The following is a 22,383-nucleotide window of genomic DNA, read 5'->3' as shown; positions in this document are numbered from 1 at the left end:
ATTTTTGTTGAATCAGGCCCTTTTAAAGCACTCTGCAGCCATGCACTTCTGTTTGGTTACAGCTGTAGAGTACTTTCAGGGGCCAGTTCAGGCAAAAACTGTCACTTCTGTCTACGCCTTAAGCCAAACAGCAAAGGAAGGGGGAGGACGGAGGCTGACTGTCTTCCTCATGATGCTGTTGGGTGAAGCTTGAGTCTTCCAAGTTGTATCTGATGCTTTGCTAGACCCCCCCTAACACGTGACTGAGAATCCCAGCTTTGGCAAACGCAGCCCTAGATGGCTCTGATGGCTTTAGAAAGAGCTATGCATGGGGAAAAGTGAAAGGTGGATTAAAAGGTGGATTAAAATAGCATCTATAAGCTTCATGTTGGGCCTGTGCTCCGGGGAGCAGGGATTCATTGTATTGAGTTCAAGCCTTAAAAGCAAAAAATTACTTGTACCTGGATGGATTTACCAATACTTGGAGATCCTGCTCAGTCACTGGGAAAAGATTACAGCAAGTGCAATAAAAATAATAGCTTTGGCCATGTCTGCTGCTGTTGCTCCCTCCAAATATCAAAAGAGGCTTTATCTTTTTTAGGCACAACAAATGAAGACTGGTCCTTTCAGACAAGCCTGGGTGCATGGCTATTTTTCTTTGGTGAATGGAAACATTTCCAGAGCTTATGTTTTCCTGAATTTATCTACATATCAAAGACTTGCCCAAATCCTCTGCTCTAATAGAGGTCACATGGCCATCTTGATTAAGGAAATACTTGCCTATCAGGACACTGCCACTGGATTTCTGAGGCCAAAAAAATAAGAGGCAAGAAAGCAAGAAAGATTCAAAATGTGTGCTTTAGCGGACTGCTGCTTTTGCATGCTGGAAAATGTCTTCCCTGGAAAATTATTTCAATATGCCCTTTTTTTTCTTTCCCCTTTTCCTTCTCATGATGGAGTCTATGGTTTAAAAAGAATTAGTTTTCTAGGTCATTTTGCATGGAATCAGAACAAGGAAATACAGCTGAGCCCATGAAGGAACGGGGGGGGAAAAACCAACCAACTCACCAAAAGAAAAAAGCCAGCTGCGAGTCGCCAACTTGCAGGCCGCCGAGAAAGCAGACGGGAAAACCAAACCGGGGACGTTAGCGCAGAGAAAACGGGACATTACAGCCCCAATGGTATCCAATTTCAAAAGACCATGTCTTACCACAGGCGCACGCCTCAGCTCCATGCTATTGCTGTGAAATGCAGGCTCTGGATGTACTTCCTCAGTGCTGGAGCAAAACTGCCATGAATGCTAATGGAAAAAGCTGTCTGGGGGTCTGGGAGGGGAAAGAATCGACGGTCTCTGCAGAGGATCTCGCCATAGGTGGAAAAAGAAGCTTTCAGCTTAGTTTCAGCATACCGGCATCTCCAGGTGGACATTATGGTCCCACTCATATTGTGGACTTCATGGACCCAATATTGTGTCATGTCACAATGGACTACAGTGGAATAATGTACCAGCAGAGGTTGTTTCTCCTCCTAACCCCAAGCAGTCAGCAGTTGGCCAGTGCCTTGAATAATGAGGCTCCCCATATCCCTTATGAATAAGTCATCCTTGTTACTATAATTGAGGATGGATTTGCTTTCATACCTGGTTTTTATTTTTAATGAAGATGAGCTGTTATCCTGTGGCAGGGAGTTCCACAGGTGATTTCTGAGGCCAGTTATGTCTGGTGGACGGGAAGAGTTATTTGTCCAGTCCACTAGCCTGTATCCATTTGCAGTGCGTACCTGATATGAGGGAAAAAACACCCCTTGATGCCCATTGCCAGGGGCACACTGCCCCTGGGGCAGAGGGTGACAGCCCGTTCTGTCTGATGGACACGTTTAGTTGCATCACGGCCTCGGGTAGAAAAAATAGCAGTCCATTCTGGGGACATTTGCCAGACAGCAGTGTTCTCCCCACCTTGAATTCTTCATTCATCATACTGCACCATTCATTGGCTCTGATATGCTTCTTCCTCCTCCTTGTCCCACAGGGCAGACCCCAGCCGTGCCTGTCCTAGAAGGACCCCGAGGGCCAGTTCGCAACACAAGGGTTGTCCTCGCTGGCTGTGCTTGCAAAGGGCATACGAACGCGGCACAAGCAGTCAGGCAAGCAGTCGAATGCACGCCGCAGGGAACGGCTGTTTTGCCCTCCGCATTTTGTTTGTGAAGTCATCTGGAAGACACTGCTTCGTCTTAGATCTGTCCAGATGGGACTGCAGCAGAAGACTTCCGTCTGGGTCTCCTAGTTTTAAAGCATTTTGGCATGAAGAAGATCTCCCATCTTCCATCTGTAAGGTCAGGGGAATGCTACTACGCTGCATTGCGTAGTCATCGGGGTGGGGGCAGGAGGGGAGCGGGTATAAAACATTATCTTGTGTCTGTAGCTGGTGGAGATCATTCTCAGCGCATTGTGTTGAGGGGATTTCCTGACTGCAGCATGGCGAAGGCCAAACGTTGTCAGCTCTGGCTGCCAGAACTCAGGTGGACACAAAATTATAGAAGTTGGTTCTGTGATTTAGACCCTAGCGTGTAGGCTGGGAGCCCGCCACCTCATTTCACAGAGAAGCAGCTGAGCCTCTCTTGGGGAGTAGCAATGCTTTGAGCATCTCCCTGGCTCTTCTCCTAAAGAGGACACTCCCTGCGGAAAAGGGCATCACTAGTTTCCATCAGGGGCTGGATGAAGGTGCTCAAGGACTCTGATTCCCCGAGAGGCCAGGTTCAGCTTCAGGTCTGCGGGCGTCGGAGAACATGATTACTCTAAGGAGATTTGGATCACATTTCTTCTTTGGCCCTCAGCAACTGCTGCCCCGCTGGCTTGTGCTGTCAGCACTGCCTGTGGACAGAGGTGTAGCACTAGTCCCGGGTTATGATCCTGGCTTTGACTTGCCCACGATCAAGCACCAAGGCAGTGACACTTGTCCTCTCCCAGCCTGATTGTCTCCTTCAGCATGACTCTAAGCAATCTTGGGGCATGGCTGTCTACAAATATGTCCTGCACCCATCACACTCGGGTGACTCGGTGCTTCTGCAGAACTGTAACGACCTTCCCTGGGGGGTGGCTCCATCCACGTCTAGACAGGACACCTGAGCTGCAGCAGATGCCACTTTTTTCACTTGCCGAGGTTGTAACGAGAGGAAATCCGCTCCTGCAGCCCCCGCACTCAATGCCAAACACTTGAGAAAGTGTAAATCCCTTGAAATGGTTCTGGTTTTGTTTTGGGGGGCGCTGGGATGGGATGGGATGGGGCGGGGGTGCAACAGCTGCAGCAGCCGCCTCTGGGAACTCCAGTAGAAAGGGCGGGCTTCTGCACTCGCTGAGGAGCAGGAAGCTTTTAGAGATTTTCTTCTTCTTTCTTTTTTTGGTAACCTCAACCATCTGCCGCAGAAAGAAAGCAGAGAGAGGCCCCCGCCTCAGCACCGCTGTCTTGCTCCCCAGCTCTGAGCGGGCCCAGATGGAGCCCCACTCCATGCTCAGAGCCCGGGAAATGGGTACGCGGCTACCTGAATTTGATCTGACAAGTGCAGCATACAACTGGTCGTGCTGCCACCCAGGGTGAAATTCAGTTCTAAGCAAAGAGGTAGTGCCAGGCCCAGTGACTCTGCCTTGTGAGTGCGAGCACCTAGAGGCTGCAGGCAGGGAGCTCTGCTCTTTCATGCTAGGTGCTACATACACACACACCATAAAGAGCTGGGCTCCTGCCCCCAGCACTTACAAGGTGACAGGTCCGGGGTGTGTGCCACTGCATTACTTAGCCAAAGACCGTTTCCTTACAAGGCAAACCCCAGAGTCCCCCCATGTATCGCCACCTCGTCCTTGAACTCCTTGCATGACAGCATTTCCTCACCGTCTTTCAACCCCCAGACCTTGAAGTGCTTATTTAGCCCTCTGTGTCGGGCAGGACAGTATCGCTGTCCCCATTTCACACGTGGGAAAACTGAGGCACAGGCAGCCTTCGGCTCCCTGCAGAGTGTGTGCTTAGTGGACATCACCACCTGAGTTCAGGGCAAAGCTGGAAATTCAAACCAGGAATCCCCACCCTGCTTTCTCACCTGAGCATTGTGAGCAGGGTAAAGGAGTCATGACCCCTTTTTATTTATGACTTGGTGGGTAGGGGAGGACACCCTAAAAACTGCCTGAGAGCAAGAAGCAGAGCACGGAAGAGGTGATGTTGTCCCTGTCACCAGATAACAGTGGCCTTAAAATTTAGCATCTGGACAAGCTACGAGTCTCGAGCACTGTATGCTGCAGCCCTCTAGCTCTCTTCAGCCAATGGGCCTGATTTACCTCCAACAAGACAGGCACCAAGTGCTTCGTATTCTCTGAGCCATGCAAGGAAGCAGCTTTGTACAGAAACCATTTCTGACGAGAGGGGATAATTTGTCTCCCTGGAGGTCTGGCAGTTTTCTTTTCAAACCATTCACTTCCTATTAAATCAGACCAGTGCGGAGCAAGTCTCTTCTCCACAGTGGTTAGACTCAGCAGCTGCTGCAGAAAGAGACGGCCGCGGGAATGGCAGTGCTGAGGCCTCGTTTGCAAGATGAACAAAAATACTACGGAAAACCTCCCATCTGGGTGCAACTGAGCCTCGGTTCTCGTAGCAGAATCCAGAGCGCAGCACTTGAGCACCGCTAGAGAGCTCAGCAACCATCTGAAGAGCATTGCCCCTACTCATAAACTCAGTTAGTCCTCAGGTACATGGTTTTCTTCTTGAGCCCTCACGTAGCAATGAACATGCAGCTGTCGGTTTTGCCCGGTGGTGGACTGCACCCCGGTGGGCTGTGAAGGTGGGAACGCAGAGCCCACGCGCATGTAGTAACGCACACAGCTGCAGGTGTCTGTCATGCTATCATCATGTAGCTGTGGGAAAGATTTGACTCAGCTTCAAAAGGCAAAGTTCAGCCTGAAGTGCCCCAAGCAAGCCCTGCACAGCGCTGACATGACTGGTGCTCTAGCCTGATACTTTTTAAAAAAAATTCCTATTTCCTTTTCAGATTTGTTTTTAATGAATTAAAGCCAAGTGCGCGCGCGTGCGCGCACGCACACACACACACACACACACACATGAAACGGTTTTAATGCCACCCACCTGGCTCAAAGCAATGGACCAATCTTTGGGGCAACGTAGCTCCTCGTAAGTGAGGCATTTGCAACTTGGCTTGTTCGACCCTGGTGGAGATGGCTGCGGTGCCAACCAGGATATTAGAAACTAGAGGCATGAGGCTAGAGCAGGGGCGGGCAAAATGTGGCCCGCGGGCTGGTTGCGGCCTGACAGACCATTCTATCTGGCCCGCGGGCCCCCCCCCCAAATTTAGAAAATTAATATTTATCTGGCCTGGCTGCCTGTCATGCGGCTCTCGATGGCTTGCCAAAACTCAGTAAGCGGCCCTCCGCCCGAAATAATTGCCCGTCCCTGGGCTAGAGAAACTGCTGCCTGGACGAGCAATGCCGTGGTGTGATCCAGGGCACTGCTCATGTATTAGCACATGTCCTGTGGGCTGCTCCTAACTAGGCAGGAATGGGACAGGATCCATAACAACAATAAGCTCCACCTAACAGACCTCCTTCCTTTCAAGGCAGCTATTACCCATCTTATTCCACAGAAAGGGAAACTGAGGCATCAGGCTCCTGATCTGCCTTACTTGATAGGACATCTATGATTCGTCAAGACATTGCACCCGCAAGAAGTGTCATTATTACACATTTGTCCCTCCCACAACACCCAGGGCCAGCAAACGTTCAGATGCAGGTGGGGGGCAGTCAGGGATGCAAAGACAAACACACCTTTGCATCCGCGCAGATGCCTTGGTCTGCATGAAAGTGCATTTCCAGTGCCTGGGGGAACGGCTTGGGACATGGCTGACAACTCTTGGGAAAGTCATCACTTGTACTGATTGCTCCATCTATAAGGCTTAATTGAAGGTCAGACTCGGGCTACGGTCAAGCTGCAGCTGCTGAGGTCCAGATGCTGTTTCAGTGCTTTGAAGCCATCTCCTGAGACACAGCCCTCACTTCCCCTTGGTCCCAGAGCTCCTTGGGACAGGGATTTCATTCCCATTTTAGCAAAGTGCCTCAGCTCTTGGAAAATCCTGTGACTTTTCACTAGGTGGCACCAGCACGCCAGGGAAACAACCTACTTGGGCTCAGCCTCAGCCCTGGACCCCGCCGCCGAGACCCGCTGGCCGCCCCCAGCTCCCCTCTCTCCCAGACGCCCCTGCGGCCGGCCGGCCACTCAGGAGGCCAGACGGCTGTGTACCAAGAGCTTGAGCCTGGGGCATTTGAGACTGGCAGACCCTTGCCCACCACCCTGCTTTCCACCCCCGATGCTGAATACGACTCAAGGCAGTGTCTCCTACCCTTGGACGGGGCTCCCAGCCCCACACCCTGCCTGCACCCACCTACGTGGAGACACCACCATCTCTTTGTTAAGGCGTAATTAGGTGACAGAGGGAGTGCAAGTATTTCTAGCCCTCCTCTACAGTGAGGGAAGCCAAGGCAATGCCTTCAGATGCATGGCACGGCCAGGGTGTAGGACACTTCCTTTTGGCCCGTCCTTGCGATGGGGGGGAGGGGGTCTTAGAGCCAGCACCCAAATGACACTCCCAGCTGGACCGCCGGCATCCATCCAGTGCGGTGCAAGAGGAGCTTGGACAACGTCAAGGGCACCAAGAGCATTCATTTCTGCTGGAAAATTTTCAGCCAGTGTGTGGAAGCCCCTACCTTGACCATTTTTTTCTTTTTGCAGCCAAATGTTTTCTGTTTAAACCCTATTTCTGACTAATGCCCAAGCCCTATCTCTGACTAAAGCCCCATTCCATTTTCTTTTATCAAGCCTGACATTTTGTCACCACCCCTTCCCCCCCAAAATTAATCAAGCCTCCTTCTTGGATTGAAAAGGCTTCCCCTTTTTTCATGACAACACCAGCTCATCCCTTCAGAGTCCTGCATCTGCCACTGGGATCTCATTCTCCAGTCACTTCCCAGGGCAAGGCCAGGAGGAGGGAAGGAGCAATTCATCCTGTCTTCAGCTGACAGGGAGGCCAGATAAGGCAGAGTAATGCAGGGCAGCTGCGCAAGCCATGGGGGATGGCACAGGACAGGCTGGCCAGGATGCAGTTTCTGTTTGCACCATACGTGCGTGCATGGGTCACAAGGACTCGAACAGTACCAGGCAACTGCCCCTCCTGAAGCTATGCCAGGCCACCGGTGCCAAGTGGCCGGCTACTGAAAAGTGCAAATTCATGGAGGACCGTGCCGTCCTCTCCAGTGAGTTCCAGCTTTCCAGCCCCTTCTCTTTCAGGGAACCACGAATCTCTTTTGGCTCCTCACTAGCCCTTGCTACCACGAAGTGGGAGGGTGCAAAGGGGGCTAAGAAAAAGTTGGCACCCTTCAGAGGGTCTTAGCATCCCATGTGGTCAGGGCATAGCTGGTGTCCCCTATACAATCCTGACTGGGTCCCTTATTGCCTTGTGGAAGGGTGGGCAATCTTGCTAGGTGCAGGCTGTTGCAAAATGTCCATGAGGGACATTTGAGGGATCTGCAATCTCCCCTGCTGGATCCTGCAGAGCTGGAGCCCCCTACCTCACGAGGTGTCTCCCAGGAGCCCCGGCACTGCCAACCTGCAGTGCTGAAAAAGAGAGAGTTGCCTCCTCGGGGCAGGAAGAAGAGAGTGAGTTATGGCCAGGAAAGCCATTCTGGAGACTGGGTCGGAGACCTGTCCTGTTCTAGGTCGCAAGGCCCAAGGTCTGAGCGGGGAGGCCTGCAGTGCTGAGACAGCATGGCACAATCATCCCTGGACTCTCCCTTTGAATGCAGGCTCCAGCCCCAGGTCCCTGTAACCACCGAACCTCCCAGCTGGAGGTGCTGATGGCCATGGGACCGGGGGAAGCTACTGCAGGCGTGATGGATCTGGGTTTGGGGCCAGCAGGGTCCAGGAGAGCAACAGGGCTCCAGCGCAGGTTGGACACTCGGGTCACTTTGTGCAGTGCCACAGACGATGTTGGACTCTGGGTCCCCAGAGCCAAGGACAACCGTCACCTCCCCACTAGGACGGGGAGTGAGTGACGCTGGCGGGTCGTGGGGGCTGCTGCACCAAAGGAAATGCTAACAGATAACAACCTCAGTGCAATGACACTGCTACAGCTAGAGCAGTGCATCTCGCCGTAAGTGGGGACACTAAATTCCCCGTGTTAAGATCACCCTGGACTACAGTCACCAACAAAGGGGGCAGGTTGCCTAGGGTGAATTTCCTGGCAAGCTCCCAGGTCATGAGTGGCCTTAGCCCTCCCGGCCAGTGTCCTGCTTTGTGGCCTTAGACAAGCTACCACCTTTATGCCTCAGTTTCCCCTTCTGGCCTTTATCTACACGATGAACCTTGCCGTCATACAGCACCTCGCGCAGTCGGGTACTAGTTATCGGTACTAGTGTAACTCTTCTGCTACCGACAGACAGCCCCGTTTGCTCTGGGGAGCACGAGCAGCGCGGATACGCAGGAAGAAGGAAAAACAAAAAACCAGCAAAGAGATATTTGAATCCAGGCCCATCAGCAGCTGAAACGTTCCTTCTCGGTGAGTCTGCACTTGGAGCTTTTGCCTCTGGCTGGGATTCAGAGAGCAGTTTTACAGCAGCTGGGAGGCAGGGAAAGAAAGCGATTTGAACTCACTTCAGCTCCAGACTTTCCTGTGCACTCTCCCCCCCCGCACCATCTGGGCTGATCCAGACTCCTGATAAACCTTTCAGGTGAGTGGTAAACTGGACACCGACAAGCTGGCCTTTCTCCAGACCTCTGCTAACCCCCTTTCTCCCAAGGCTCCAGCTGTCCTGCAGGGGCCGGCTCCTTGGTAGCGGAGCTAACCTGGGGGAAAAGGCTCCAGAGGTTTTCCCTCACTGGAAGGAGCTCATGCGCCAGCTCTCAACGGGCAGCTAAAGTTTCAAGCTGGGCTCCATCATGCTACGCACAAGCTCAGGTGCTGAGTGTCTGCCCGAACTGCACGGAGGGAAGGATTCAGCATCGGCTCTGCGCTGGGGAGGATCGCTCCATCGCTCTCAGCGGGGCCTGTCTATCCTGGTGTAGCAGCTCCCGGTGTCTCAGCTCCCATAGGCCCCAGGACAGTTCTTGCCTGGGAAAACAGATACCTAGCCTGGCACTGTTCATCTGGAGATCTCCAGGTGCTGTGCTACCAGGGGGCCCACAGCCGAGCTCCTTACACACCAAGACTGACAGCAGTGCTGTCCAGCATGCACTTCCGTTGTTCCCAAGCACTTTACAATGGAAAGGGGTGGCGTCATTGCCCCGTTGGGACAAGTGGGGAAACTGAGGCACGGAGAGAAGTTTGTTGCCTAGGGTCACCCAATGGGCCAATGCCAGAGCCAGGCACAGAGCCCAGCTCCCCTGAGTCCCAGGGCTCTCCCCACTACGCTGCACTGTCACGACTCACCGATGTGCTGGGTCAGGCCAGTGACTCCAGTCTCCAGCGGTGGGCAATGCCAGCTGTTTCAAAGGACGATGCAAGAAGCCTGCAGTTATGGGGTGGCCTGCACCCCTGCACTTGCTTCCTACTGCCCATATGGGCCCTGGGCAAAGACCTCAGGGCTGACCCTGGGCAGTAGTTCGCACTCTGCACAGGGAAGAGACCATGTCCTTGCCCCATTGTAGAGTTGGGGAAACCAGGACCAAAAAGGGAAGAGACCTGCTCTGACCTAGGCCAGAGCCAGAGGAGGACGCAACACTGAGGACTCCTGAGCTCTGGCCACGGCGGGACTCTTTCTGGGCCATGGGGGATGCTGGATCCCCCTGCTTTCTGAAGGCTGCACAACCCAAGCATCCCCTTCCCTCCCCAGCCCACTCTGCCAGGCAGCCCAGGGCTTCTTCGCAGTGCGTCCTTTTCCATCCGAGTCCCGGTGGGCTGGTGATGCAGACAGCCACCCACCCTGGCCAGTCTGAGACTACAAGGCTAAGCCATAAAAGCAATCTCTGTCATGCAAATCCTTGCCTTTCTGCTCAGCCACAGCTGGACTGGGCCAGTTACCAAGGGGTTCTGGGTCAGAGGCCCTAGACTGGGGCATGGGGCTGGGAGTCAGGATCCCTGGGGTCTGTTTCTGACTCCATTGGGTGAGTCCCAGGGAGTCAAGTCTCAGCTCTGTGCCTCAGTTTCCCTAGCTGTGACTTTCAGCCACCTCTGAGGGTAAGCACCAGCAAATGAATGCTACTGCACCTCTTGCAGTTGCTGATTAACTTAATAGAGAGTGGAGATCCCTGGCCAGAGGAACAGTCAGGCTTTCTAAGCAGAGTTGCACAGGGCAGGGCCACGTCCAGTCTGCATCGCTGCTCCCTAAGCATCGCAAGGCTGTAGCCAAGGGGCAAAGCACTGTGTGGGGGCCCTGGGGCTGCTGTGAGGGGTTCAGGGGGTCTGTGTAAGGGACCTGATCTGGCCTAGAAGCACCATCTGCGAGCAGGAGAGCAGGCAAGCTTTGTGGGCAATGCTCCCTCAGCTCCCAGAAGTCCCTCTATGGGGACCAGAAAACAATAATCACGACAAAAAAAGTTCGTGGCTGCATTTTATTGCAGCAACAGTGACATCCAGTGGCTGGTTAAGATAACCGCCTGGCCAGGGAGCATTTCTGGGGGAAGTCATGCCCTGAGCCAGTAGCTTACTTGTATGCAAGTCCCTGGTCAGAGGCTGGGGACCCACTGTGCCTGGCACCAGGGAAGAGAAACCAGATGCTGGGACCCCAGGCCTACACAGGCAGGAGTTACCAACCCAGGACAGCACTCAGTGTAACCCAAAAGCTGCATCTCGACAGGAGTCGCTAGCACACCTCTCCTGCAATAGGGATCTTCTATGGGGTCCTGAGGACATCTGATGAGCACTGCGCTGGCATGGGATGAGGCGTGCCCAACACCTCCCACCAGCCAGTCATTGGGCACGCACTTTGGCAATGGAAATCTTCATAAGCTGCTTCAACCTGTCAGCCCTGCAGGGAGTTAAAGCTCCTGCCTATCCCTCCGGGTTAGATTTATTTTCAACCGCTTGCAGCAGTCCAGCTCGGGGCAAGCACAGAGGTGGTTCAGAAGTGGGAGCTATCCCGGGAGCATGGACATGCCATGTAAAGCAGGGTGGATGTCACGTCCCCCCATCTCCCCTCTCAGGGTGGCTACATAGGGGGAAGTGGCCAGCTCCTGGAGCCGGCCCTTGGGCTTCAGGGGTAGGCCCTGGCCGGGTAGGGAGGAACGCTGCAGCACTGGGTGAGCAAGCCAAGAAATGCATTTGTCCTTCCTCAGTGCTGAAGCCCTGTCTCGGAGTAAAACAAACAAGCCCTGTTTCTAAAGAGGTGAACCAGGGCAGAGTCCTTCCTCCAAGGGCATTTAATTAACGGGGCCAAGTCACCCTGCAGGTGCACTGCCTCAACAGTCAGGCTTCTGTCCCCTCCTCGCTGACTCCTGAACGCCGCGCACCTGTGTTTTGGGTCTAGGCGAGAGGAGGGAGGGTGGAAAGAAATGGAGGTGAGAGGGAGGGAGGGGAGTGACTTGGAGCAGAGCAGACGGTTATGAAAAAGCTGCGGCTTGGCCGGTGGTGTTGCAAAAGGCCCATCGTACAAAGCAATGACCTCAGCCCCTTCGGCATCCCTGCCCCTCTGAGCGGCACATGTCGGTCTGCAGAGATCGATTTAACATATGTGGAGCTGCAAGCCTCCTGCTCTTAAAGGGGAGGGAAGGGCTTCGTCTCATTCACTCTCGGCAGTTCGCCGAGCCTCTCAGCTTCAGCGCCGGTGGGTGCGACCCCCCTCCCATTTGCGGGGGGACACCAAACATCACGGAGAAAAGGTGGAAACTCGGGAATGCAGCACGAAGGTTCAGCCTTAACAGACAGAGAAAGAGCGTGCCCTGGATGACAGTGAAGGGCTGGGCTGGGAGCTGGCGCATCTGATCTCAGCTCCTCTGATGCAAAGCCAGATTGTGTCAGCGTCTACCCCAGATTGGGAGCTGGCAACGGTGTGACCATGTGGCCCCCACCACGCTGGCCCAGGAGGGGCCCTATATCAGCCCTAATGCCACTGCTGAGTCCAGTGTGGGAAGGAGAGGGCCAAGCTAACAACCAGGTGCTTTGGGCTTCATTTCCGATAGACAGCTGCTCATGGGGGAGCTCAGCCCTCTGCCCAGCAGAGCTGCGGGGACCAGGCTCTGCTGTCAGTGTGGGACCAGCATCTCAGGAGGGAGAAACCCTGCTGGGAGCGGGGTATATCCATCCAACTGTGTGCAGAGCTGGCTTGGGGGGTGCAAGAGGCATCATCTGAAGCCCCGTTTTGCTACAAGCACATCCCTGCCCTGAGGAGCTTCTGGTCTGCAGAGAAAAGGAGGAAATGGAGTAAAGTGACTTGTTCCCAATCACCCAGCAGGTCAGCGGCAGAGCTGGGGGCTGGTCTCCCGGGTCCCAGGTCACTGCCTTACCCACTGGCCTGCACTACTTGTCAGGTATGCGAATGATGTTCCCCTCATCTATGTCAGCCCCACACGCACGAGCTATTTCCACAGGACTGTTCATCCAAAGCAGGGGGGTTTGCTCCTAAGGAGGAAGCTGCCAGCCCTCAATAGGCCCATTTCTATTCACTCACAAAGGGCTCGGCCCCTTATGGATGAACCGAACACCTGCCTGATGCCCGCAAGGGTATGGGCAGGGGCAAGTTAATGCCCTGGGCAGTGGTACTGCATACCACAGCAGAGACAGCAGCTGCCACTGGCCCTGCCATAGGCTCCTTTCCTCGGTGGGGCCATCTGCGCATCCGCGCTTCTCTTGGTGTGCTTCCTGGGCTCTGCATCTCCAGAGCAGCGCTGGGAAGACATGAAGCACACGGGGGCAAGGGGACCTCAGACAGCCACAGGAGCCTGGGGACTGGGGGACAGCATGCAGAAGGAAATGCCAAGCAGCCCAGGTGAAAGGTGGAAAGCAGCTCAGGCAGCTTTCCTCCCTGCAGGGGAATCGTCCTGAGGATACAGCCCCCTAGGCTGAGGCTGCAGGTGCACTGCCGATCGGCGCAGCAGGTTTCATGAGAGAGGAGAGGGAGCAGCATGGGGCAATCCCCTGCATCCAGCCCTGTGCAGGGGGTGCGAGCAGCATCTGGTGGAGGTTCACATGTCCAATGGGCACTGTTGGAGAGACTTAGAGGACCAGAACCTCTCCACACAAGAGATTACGTGAGAAGTTTTCTCCTGGGTTCAACAGATGATGCCTTCCTTAAATCTCATTGACTTCCATCAGGACATAGGCTTACAGGGAAGTGTTCTCCCAAGCTGACCCTTGTGACCATCAGCTCATGCTCTGGTCCACGTGTTTAGCGATTCAGAGAAAGTTTTGGTACATCCCAAGGTGCGGACAAGATTATTAAATGCACACTATGGGCATGCCATGGCCTATAGCTTTTACCCTTGAAATCATAGATTCAGCAGGTTGGAAAGGACCTCAAGGATCATCTGATCCAGCTCCCTGCAAGAAGAGAGGAACGCTATCCCTACATCATCGCTCTCAACCGCCTCCTCTTGAAAGCCTCCAGTGAAGGAGGTTCTGCAGCTTCCCTGAACAATTCATCCCACTTCCTCACCCTTCTGACAGCACGGGAGATTTTCCCGAGACCTAACCTAAATCTGACGTTTACCAACAGCCAACCTTAGTTTCATGAACGAGACTGCAGCTGATTTATATATGGCTCATGCAAGCAACAGTTTCTCGGCCTGTTGCAATAAGAGGCAATCACCCATGATAGCTCATCTGGAATACATATGCAAGTTGTAGCAGAAAGCCTGCAAATACAAAGCCCCCTCCCAGGCTTAGCAGCAAAAAGAAGGGGTCCCATCCAGTCGACACTGATTTGCATTCACATTAGAAATGAGAGCTGAATGTCACTGTGGAATTGGGGAACTAAAAACAAATGAGCTGGGAAAAGGAGATCCCAATGTCTCTGCAACACATTGCAGACCCTAAGTGTCCCTGAATGCCAAAGCTCTCCAGGCCAGCTACCCCAGCAGCACACAAACAAGTGATCAGGAGCAAGTTTTTTTGTTTTATTCCCCAAAATTGAATGACAAGTCCTTGTGCTCAGCAGTGATCCCAGTGAAGACCAAATCTACCTTTCTCTCCGCAGTGAGAGACCCTGAATATTCTTTGGCCTGCCTGCAGCGCTCATCTGTAGCCAGAGCAGAGAAGGATGCTTCAGGATTATCCTCTTCCCTGACTGCATCTGAGGGGCTGTATCTATTTCATACTGTGCTAGTGAATATGGACAAGGACACTGTACCACAGGAAGAGGGAGGTGGTAGGTCATGCACGCTTGTGGATCACGAGAGCGTTAAACAGGAGGAGACGCTTTGCACCATTCCAGTGGCTCTGACCTTCTCCATGCTCCCAAAGCAAAGTCTTTACTCCATGCTGCCTTTAAAAGCCCTAACATTTTGTGCTTCAGTGTGCTCCTTACCTAGATATTGTCCCTTGCCTTCCCGGAACGGGGGTCCCACAGGCCCTTTCACCATGGGTTGCATGTATTTCACTTGAGCGTAGCCTGCTGCTCCTCCTCCAGACACTGAGTGGATCCCAGCTACAAGTAGCAGCAATGAGACAGCTTCTGAGAGCATCCTGGCTTCGCTGCTAGGCTTTCTGTGGACAAAAAAGGACAGCCAGGTTAGGGAAACATGGGAGCTGCTGCTTTTTGCCTCCGAGTCCCTTAGAAGTTCATGAATAAACATCAGCTGGACTGGGGGACAGAGACAAGTGAGTTCTGAGTCCGTGTTGCAATTCTCAGTTTGCCAGGACACATGCACCCTTCCACCCTTCGGATAACACGGCGATGAGCATGCTACCAGAGCCCAACAGATTATACTGCTTGCTCATAAACACCAAGGGCTAGGTCTACCATTGCCCAAAACCATGTGCAATCCCTTGCCCTATGAATATGGCAGTAAAAGTTCAGGATCTGACCTGCATGTTTGCAGGATCTGAGATGCTCCCGATCACCAGCCTGAGTCAGTGAAGCAATGCCATGCAGGCTAAGGTGACCAACTCGGCATACCCCCTGCTGCTTCCCATCACATTTCCCTCCTCCCCACGAGATGGGTATAGATGGCCAAGCTGTGCTTAGAGGGCTGCTGCTGACCATCAGAAAGGACTGTCGGGTCATACAGTACCGACTGCTAAGTGTCCATTCTGTACAGAAGGAGCTGTTATCCTCTGCAGGCTACAATAAGAGAAAAAATAATCGACTTGGCACAGCAATAAAGCGAAATGTTTTGGTGACTGCCACGGTGGTATATATTTAGCTAGAAGAGCTGATAAGCATGGAGGCAGGTTCTGCCACAGTCTTGCTGTGGGACCCCCAAATACATCACCTCACTTCTCTGGGCTCCGACTCCCTCTCCGTACAGTGTGGATAACAACCCTGTTGAAACTATAAGCCCTTTGTGCGACTCTGACTCATAGGGCCATTGCCTGGCTGAAGGGGGCCTTGATTGTGGCCGGGTTGTCTAGGTAATATGGTAATACTATTAATACATAATAATAAGGTACCTAGTATATGGTTTCAAAGCTGCCCAAATGAACGTTCATCTCAGGTAAATTATACCCAGGTTGTAAACTTCCATGAATAATTATTCTTTATCCATCTATGGAGATGAATTCTTTACGCATATAAAGAATTCTTATTCATGGATGTTTATAACCCAGGTATAATTTATGTGAGGTGAACAATCATCTCATTCAACTATATATAAAATTGTTAGTTTCTTCTTCGTGTATAAAGAAGGGGGCCTATACAGGCTATAAGTGTATCAAAGGAGGACAACAGATGCAGTATTTACCAGAGTGCCCCTAGGAGTAATTAGGAATAATGGGTGCAAACTAGTGGAGAGTAGATTTAGGTTAGACATTAGGAAGAACGTTTTTATAATCTGGAAAGGGCTTCCAAGAGAGGTGGTGCTATCACCTAACTTGGAGGTCTTCAAGAGGAGGCTTGATAGTCACCTGGCTGGGGTCGTCTGACCTCGGTCCTCTTTCCTGCCAGGGGCAGGGGGTCGGACACGATGATCCTTTGTGGTCCCTTCTGACTCTACAGTCTATGAAATAAATACACATGTGTGTGCGCGCGCGTGTGTATATATCCATACACACATACACATACACATATGGACACACACACCAAGGAAAGAAGCCTATGGCAGGGCCAGTGGCAGCTGCTGTCTCTGCTGTGGTATGCATATTATATATATAAAGTCATATTGTATATACATATAAATATAAAGGCAGGGAGGAAAAAAGCTGTCCTGAGCTGAGAGTTGTTGTCACATCTCTCGAATGAACAGGATTTCCTCTAACAAAAAACGTGTGCGCTTTGGAGTTGGCTCTCGAAAAGACTGCAGGTTCCAAGTCCGGGCCTCACTCCGTGATTGAAACCTTAGAGGCGCTGAGCTCTGTTTGCTCTCAGACTGGGGAGTGGGTTCACGAACGCCTGTAGCTTTTGGCGGCCAGCAGCCTGAAAAATGAAATGTCAGAAATGAATTCCCACTCCGAGGTTTGCCAGTTCTAGTAGCTCTCCGCTGCGGTGCTTTTTAAACAGCAACAGGAGTTTGTTTGGTCAAGTACTTATGAGAACCTTTGATTGCGAAAGCATAGGAGGTTATGCTGCGATGGAAGACCAGACTCTGCCTTAAGTGCCTGTTTATATAAAATAAATACCCTCTATAAATATATCTTTCCTCTAGCAACATTTTTCTTGCCAGCTTTGAGAACCGAGCTGCAAACAGATTGATTTGCACCAGAGAACATTTATTTTCAGAAGCTTAAATAACACGGGATGCCAGAGAGCCGGCTATTTCCACCCCCTCCCCAGCACACACACACACACCAGTGAACTGCGGTTGCTGTTAATAAGAATTAAGCACTTGGCCGTTTTCTGCTGGAGAAAGAATGAGCAGAACTGCTCCTCAGCTGGATTTGATCGGCATTTCCTGAATTGCTTCCACTGAAACGGCAGCAAAAAGCTGCAGCATGAAAAAAACCCCAAAACAAAATTAAACAAACAAAAAAAATTAAAATAAAATAAAAGGAAGAAGGGGGGGGGGGGGAGAAAAAACCCAGCAGGGAACAGATTCTGATGCTACAAACTCTTGGCAGAGCATCGGATGTCTCTAGCGAAGACACCGAGCCATGAACCACTCTTCTTCCCCCCCAACAAATGTTTATGAAATCTTCTTTTATGCTCGAGGACAGCGCTCCTGCAATTACACATCGGCTCGGCGGCGAGCGGAGTACAGCGTTCCAACCGTCTGAGGTAAAGGATTTGTCTTGGCTGCCTCCCTCGGACTTCCATGTTTCCACTCCACCTTCTTCCATCCCCAGCCGAGGAAATGGCTCCTTGCAAAGAGAAGGCAAGATCTGACAGGGCCATTCTCAGTCGGGGAGCAAACGAGCACGGCAGCTTGTTCAAGTGCCTGGAAAGCGTGAAGGAGGGGATTTGCTCTTCTTTGCACCAGGGTCAGAGGGAGGTGGAAATTAGAGTCCTGACTTGCCTGGCAAGGGGTTAGTGGGCCAGTCAGATGCGGCTGCTTTAACAGTGAGAGTGGTCTAGTGCAGTGGTTCTCAAACTTTTTTGTTCCAGGACCTATTTGGAAACACCCATGGTCGGTCCCAACCCAGTGCCCCTCACTCCCAACACACTGCCCCCCACCCCAGGCCCCAGCCCTGCAATGTGTGGGGCAGGGGGAGCCCCAAGCAGCCCCTTGCAGGCTGGAGCTCTGCCAGCCTGCAGGGGAAAAGCCACGGTTTCCCACGTTTTTCTGCTTTTAAGGAGAGTGCATTTTTAAAGTTTGTTCCCAGCCCTTTCATATATCCTTGCAACCTGCTTTTGGGTCGTGACCCACGGGTTGAGAAACGCTGGTTGAGTGGTTAAAGGCCACGTGTAGGGTTGTGAAGATGGGGGTTCTTGCTCAAGCTCCGTGTCACTCGCTCACGGTGTGAGGTTGGGTTCCCCTCTCTAGAGGCAGCTGACAGTGCTACATCTGAGAATGGGTATGCGGCTTAAACTTAAGTCACTGAAGTGCTTTGAGATTTTCACAGGAAAGTACTAGAGCAGCGCACAGTAATGTGACCAGTAGGCAATACTACCTGAGCTCAGAGGCAATCGACTACAATGACAATCAAGCCAGAAAAGTGCTTAGCCCAGTGCCGTGAGACAAGCTGGGGTCCCGAGCAGTGCCCAGAGGGACGAACAAGCTATCCCAAAGGGGTGTCCCACATGCCAGGCCAATGATGACAGCGAACACCGGTGAGCCTAGACTTGGGCAGCCTGACAGAGGTGCTTCCTGGTGCTCCTATCTGCTTAGTGCACGGGAGTATTTTTAGCATGACAGCAGGGAGGGAGGGAGTCCTTTTGCTGGAGGGGTGCAGCCTGCTGAGAAGTTGCTCAGTCTTGCTCCCAGCTTCACCTATGCCTTGGTAAGCATAACACAGCCAGCAGTAACGGCTCCTGTCCTTCAGACCATTGGGGCAGACGAGGCTCTGCTCTACGGCACCTCTGCTCAGGCTGCTGAAGGATCATTTCTGGGGGCGGAAGGGGGTCGAACCTGCACGAATGCCAAGAGCCACCAGTCAATCAATGGGCAGCACGGAGCACCTTGTCTGGTCCCTGATTAACTGGAACTTGAGGACACCACCGCTCCAGATGAGCGCAGGACTGCAGAGGAGCGGAGCTGACAAGCCAAGTTAAGGATCCTCTCCAAGGAAAGGAATTAAAAATAAAGACAAGAGGCAGACGACCCGACACGGGGGCCAGGAGCGTGGTGGGATGTTGGACTGCAGCGTGCCGGCCAGTGACACATGCCCTGCCCTCTTAATGAAAAGTTTCCAGAGAATGCAAGATAAAAGCCTCCAGCCTCCTTCATCCAGGGTCAGAGCCAGCAGGGATCAAAATCTCTCTCCTAACCCAGAGAGCTATCCAGGGTTATTTCCCGTCTGTTGAGCTTGTGGGACAGAGGTGCTTAAGTGCAAACAAGGGCTGGCTGCATTCAGTGAGGTGACCTATGTCACAAGGCTGTAATCGAGGAAACTATTACACAGCCCGGGAGAGGCGTTTCCTGGAAAAACATCAAGGCAAAGCTCCAAGGGAAGAAATTGTTTTGCGCATCTAAACCTTGGGTTAGAAATTTAAAATGGGAGCTCAGGAGTCGGCTGATCCGCTGAGCGCTGCTCATGTACCACTGAAACCATGTCTCCTAGGAAAAGCTGCACTTGCCTCTCAGAGCTGCTCGGCCTCTTCCACACGGCCCATTTTTGATGACTCCTGAAGGCAGGATCACTTGTACCAAGCTGTTCAGCTAAGGGGAGGAGGAGGAGGAGGAGATGCATAGCAGAGTTGTGGGAGACAGGATATTCAACCCGCTATATGACCTGAGAGGGGACATGCCCCAGGCCTCAGTTTCCACATCTGTAAAATGAAGATCGAGACTAAATCTGGACAAACTGATTTTAGTCAAACTTCCAGAGCCCTTCAAATTTGTGACCTTCACGTCTGTGACCACTCCCATAGCCAGAAGGGAGATCGGGGGGGGGGGAGAATCAGCAATATTTAGTTTTCACAAGAAATTCCCACAACTATTTTTGGTTGCAAGGGTGTAAAATTCTCAGCCCACACTAAGAATGACACTTCCTTTCCAATGGAAGATCATTTCAGACTACATATAGGGAAAAACTTCTTTACAAGGTGAGTACCGAGGGCCTGGACCAGGCTGTCCCCAGAGGTGGTAGTCGCCCACCCCGGCCCTTCCAGCCCCGAACAACTATGAAAGCCCCCAGTGAACTGCAGAACAGGGCTGAAGTGCAGTGCATTATATACATTTGCTTCTTTCCACTTGTGAACTCATCCTTCTTGGTTGCTGATGTCCCGCTTATCCCGACAGCCAGCTTGATATAGGGGCAGCGGAAAAAACACAGTCTGTGGATCCCACATTGAAGTGAAGAAGAGTACCTCAAGAACAGCGACGAGCTCCACGTGTGAGTGAGCCAAGCAGGACAGATCAGCCCCCGGCTGGATGGTGGCTCGGATGAGATCCTGCTGTATAATGGGCAGCACAAGGGTCACATCCTGGCCTGGGGCTGCCCTCTCTCTTCAGGGGCCACGTTTGGGGCAGAACCTCAGCTGGCCTAAATTCCACTGCAGTCAACGAAACAGCTACCGCTGTCTTCGGTGTGGGGCACCAAAGACGGGGGAAAAGAGAAGAGAAAAGGGCAATGACTACTGGGAGTGAATCCAAGGCAAATAGATGCAAAAGCACAGCTCTGAGCCGGGTTGCAAACACCATAATGTGCAGGAGACCCTCCGCACAAGGAAGGGCAGAGCAGGGTTATTGATTGAAGCGGGGTACAGCAAGGAGTCAGGGGATGAACTCAAGAGTAGGCTGAGCACCTAGAGGACTCCCCACCAGCAGCAGAGGACTCTCTCAAGCGAAGGGGTAGAGACCCCTTTTCTCTGGATACGTCACGCCAGCTAGGAGAAACCACAGAGGAATAGCCCAGAGGACAGCATCCACCCGCAGCCTACCAGTTCCAATTTCATCTCTCCCTTCGCCGAGTCTCAGGATCAGAGACAGGACCAGCAGGTGGGATGACTTTGGATGGGACAGAGTCATGCAGGCCAAGGAGTGGAGTGGGGATATTTTCCTGAGGGCACCCTTGAGCTGCATCACCCCAGCTCTTGGGAAGAGGCCGAGAATCCCCTTAGTTTCTCCATTCAGGGAGACGGGGTCTGACTCAGGCAGGCTTAGGAGAGGGAGTCACGTGCTTGGGTAGGCAGAGAGCTGGACTCGACTCCCACCTTTGCCCCTGACTGCGGCCCAGAGCTCCCTCCTGCCCTTTGTCTATCATCCCTGTTTAGAGGATAAGGTTTTCACAAGAGGTAATGCCTCCGTGCGTGTGTCTGATACACCTGTTGCTACTGCGATACCCATCTCAGAGAGCTGCAGTGGCACAAACACCGTGTGAGAAAGCCTCAGATCCCTGGCACCTCTTCCCAGCCTCTTGAGGCCCTCTGCCCATTCCTGCGGGGCACAAGAAGCCATCACTGCTGGTTTCTCGGTCTCTTATGCACATCTTTGAGGAGGAGGGTGCATCTCATCCCTCTGTACACCACACCAGTGGCTCTCAACCTTTTTAGACTTAAGGCAACCCCATGCTAGACTCAAGTCAACCCTCAGAAAATGCAAGTGCCAGCTCTTGACTTTCACTTGTTTTTTGACTATGGCCATTTGTAGATATGCTCAGCATTTTCTAAACTATCTGAACTGATTTGCATCACACAGTTCAAATCACAATTTCAGTTTGAATTAAGGGTTCATAGATGATCATTAACCATCAGCACTGGCTATACATAGTCTATACACTTGACAGCCCCTTAACCGAGATTGGAAGTCATTAGGAGGTGATAACAATAAGCCTGTTTAAGCACAGCTGCATTGTTGCAATTATCTAAAGTGCTGTTCCAAAAGCAGTAACTGCCCTGATAGGTAGGGTGAGGTGGTGTTGGCACATCCGACCTCGTAAAGGTATTACAGCTCTTTGTGCCCCATAGCCGCTGCTGTGTTGCAAAAACCCAATCGAGTTTCCCTTGTGGGGACTGATATTTGCAGCACTTATCTGGAGTTCTTAAGGATGGTTTTTCCTAAAAGCAAAGACATATATACATGTTAATAAATACAGTTTAAAATTGCCTAAATGTGGACTGCCCTAGTCTGCATTAACTTTAATCCTCATTCAGTGAGGATTAGTTAATTTGGACTGGAACCGATTTTAATGTCAGACTACAGACATCCATGTGTATATAGTGATGGTTGTAGTCTCAGTTAAACCTAGAAAAACATAACATCTATAAAGGCCTGGCAGACCAATTCTTCTGTTGCCAAGATCTCAGAAAGCTCACAACAGGTCAGGATGTTTTTGACACTATGGAGTCGTATTTGAAGCCTCTGGGTTTCTCTTGTGAATCATGTGAGTGTTTGCAACACACCAGTGCTAATATTGTACAGAACTCTTTGAATGGGCTCGTGGCACCCTGGGGTGCCCCAGCACCTGGGTTGAAAAGTCACTGTGCTATGCCATCACCTAGCCTCAGACTTATTTCTCATTCTCCCAGAGCTCCAAATCTTTTGCTTTAAACCAGAACGGCGACGAGTTCGGAGCTTGCAGCTGCACAAGGGCTCTGGGGCTTGGCCTACGTCAAGTGCATAGTTTTTTTCCATCCTCAGACTGAACCATGGGCAAGAACCCAAGCTGGGAGCATTGGAGCCAAAGGAACGCCCAGCTCTGCCCGAGGTCATCGCTGTTGTTATTATTTTTGCCTTT

The 22,383-nt window shown here is 52.1% G+C and overlaps 1 protein-coding gene across 3 annotated transcripts in view; it reads right to left on the bottom strand.

The window, feature by feature from the left end:
- COL8A2 (collagen type VIII alpha 2 chain) overlaps positions 1–22,383 on the bottom strand; it is a 141,125-nt gene that overhangs the window by 12,014 nt on the left and 106,728 nt on the right. For all 3 annotated transcript variants that reach the window (XM_019547729.1, XM_019547728.1, XM_019547730.1), the window contains one exon: positions 14,480–14,658. In XM_019547729.1, the coding sequence (XP_019403274.1) occupies positions 14,480–14,636 (157 nt within the window). In that variant the 5' untranslated portion in view covers positions 14,637–14,658. The remainder of the gene's footprint in view (positions 1–14,479; positions 14,659–22,383) is intronic.

The sequence above is a fragment of the Crocodylus porosus genome, unplaced genomic scaffold (assembly GCF_001723895.1).
Source record: "Crocodylus porosus isolate Cpor-Errol unplaced genomic scaffold, CroPor_comp1, whole genome shotgun sequence".
Classification (NCBI taxonomy): domain Eukaryota; kingdom Metazoa; phylum Chordata; order Crocodylia; family Crocodylidae; genus Crocodylus; species Crocodylus porosus.
The sequence above is the reverse complement of the archived record's forward strand: the minus strand, read 5'-3'. Positions and strand labels throughout refer to the sequence as shown.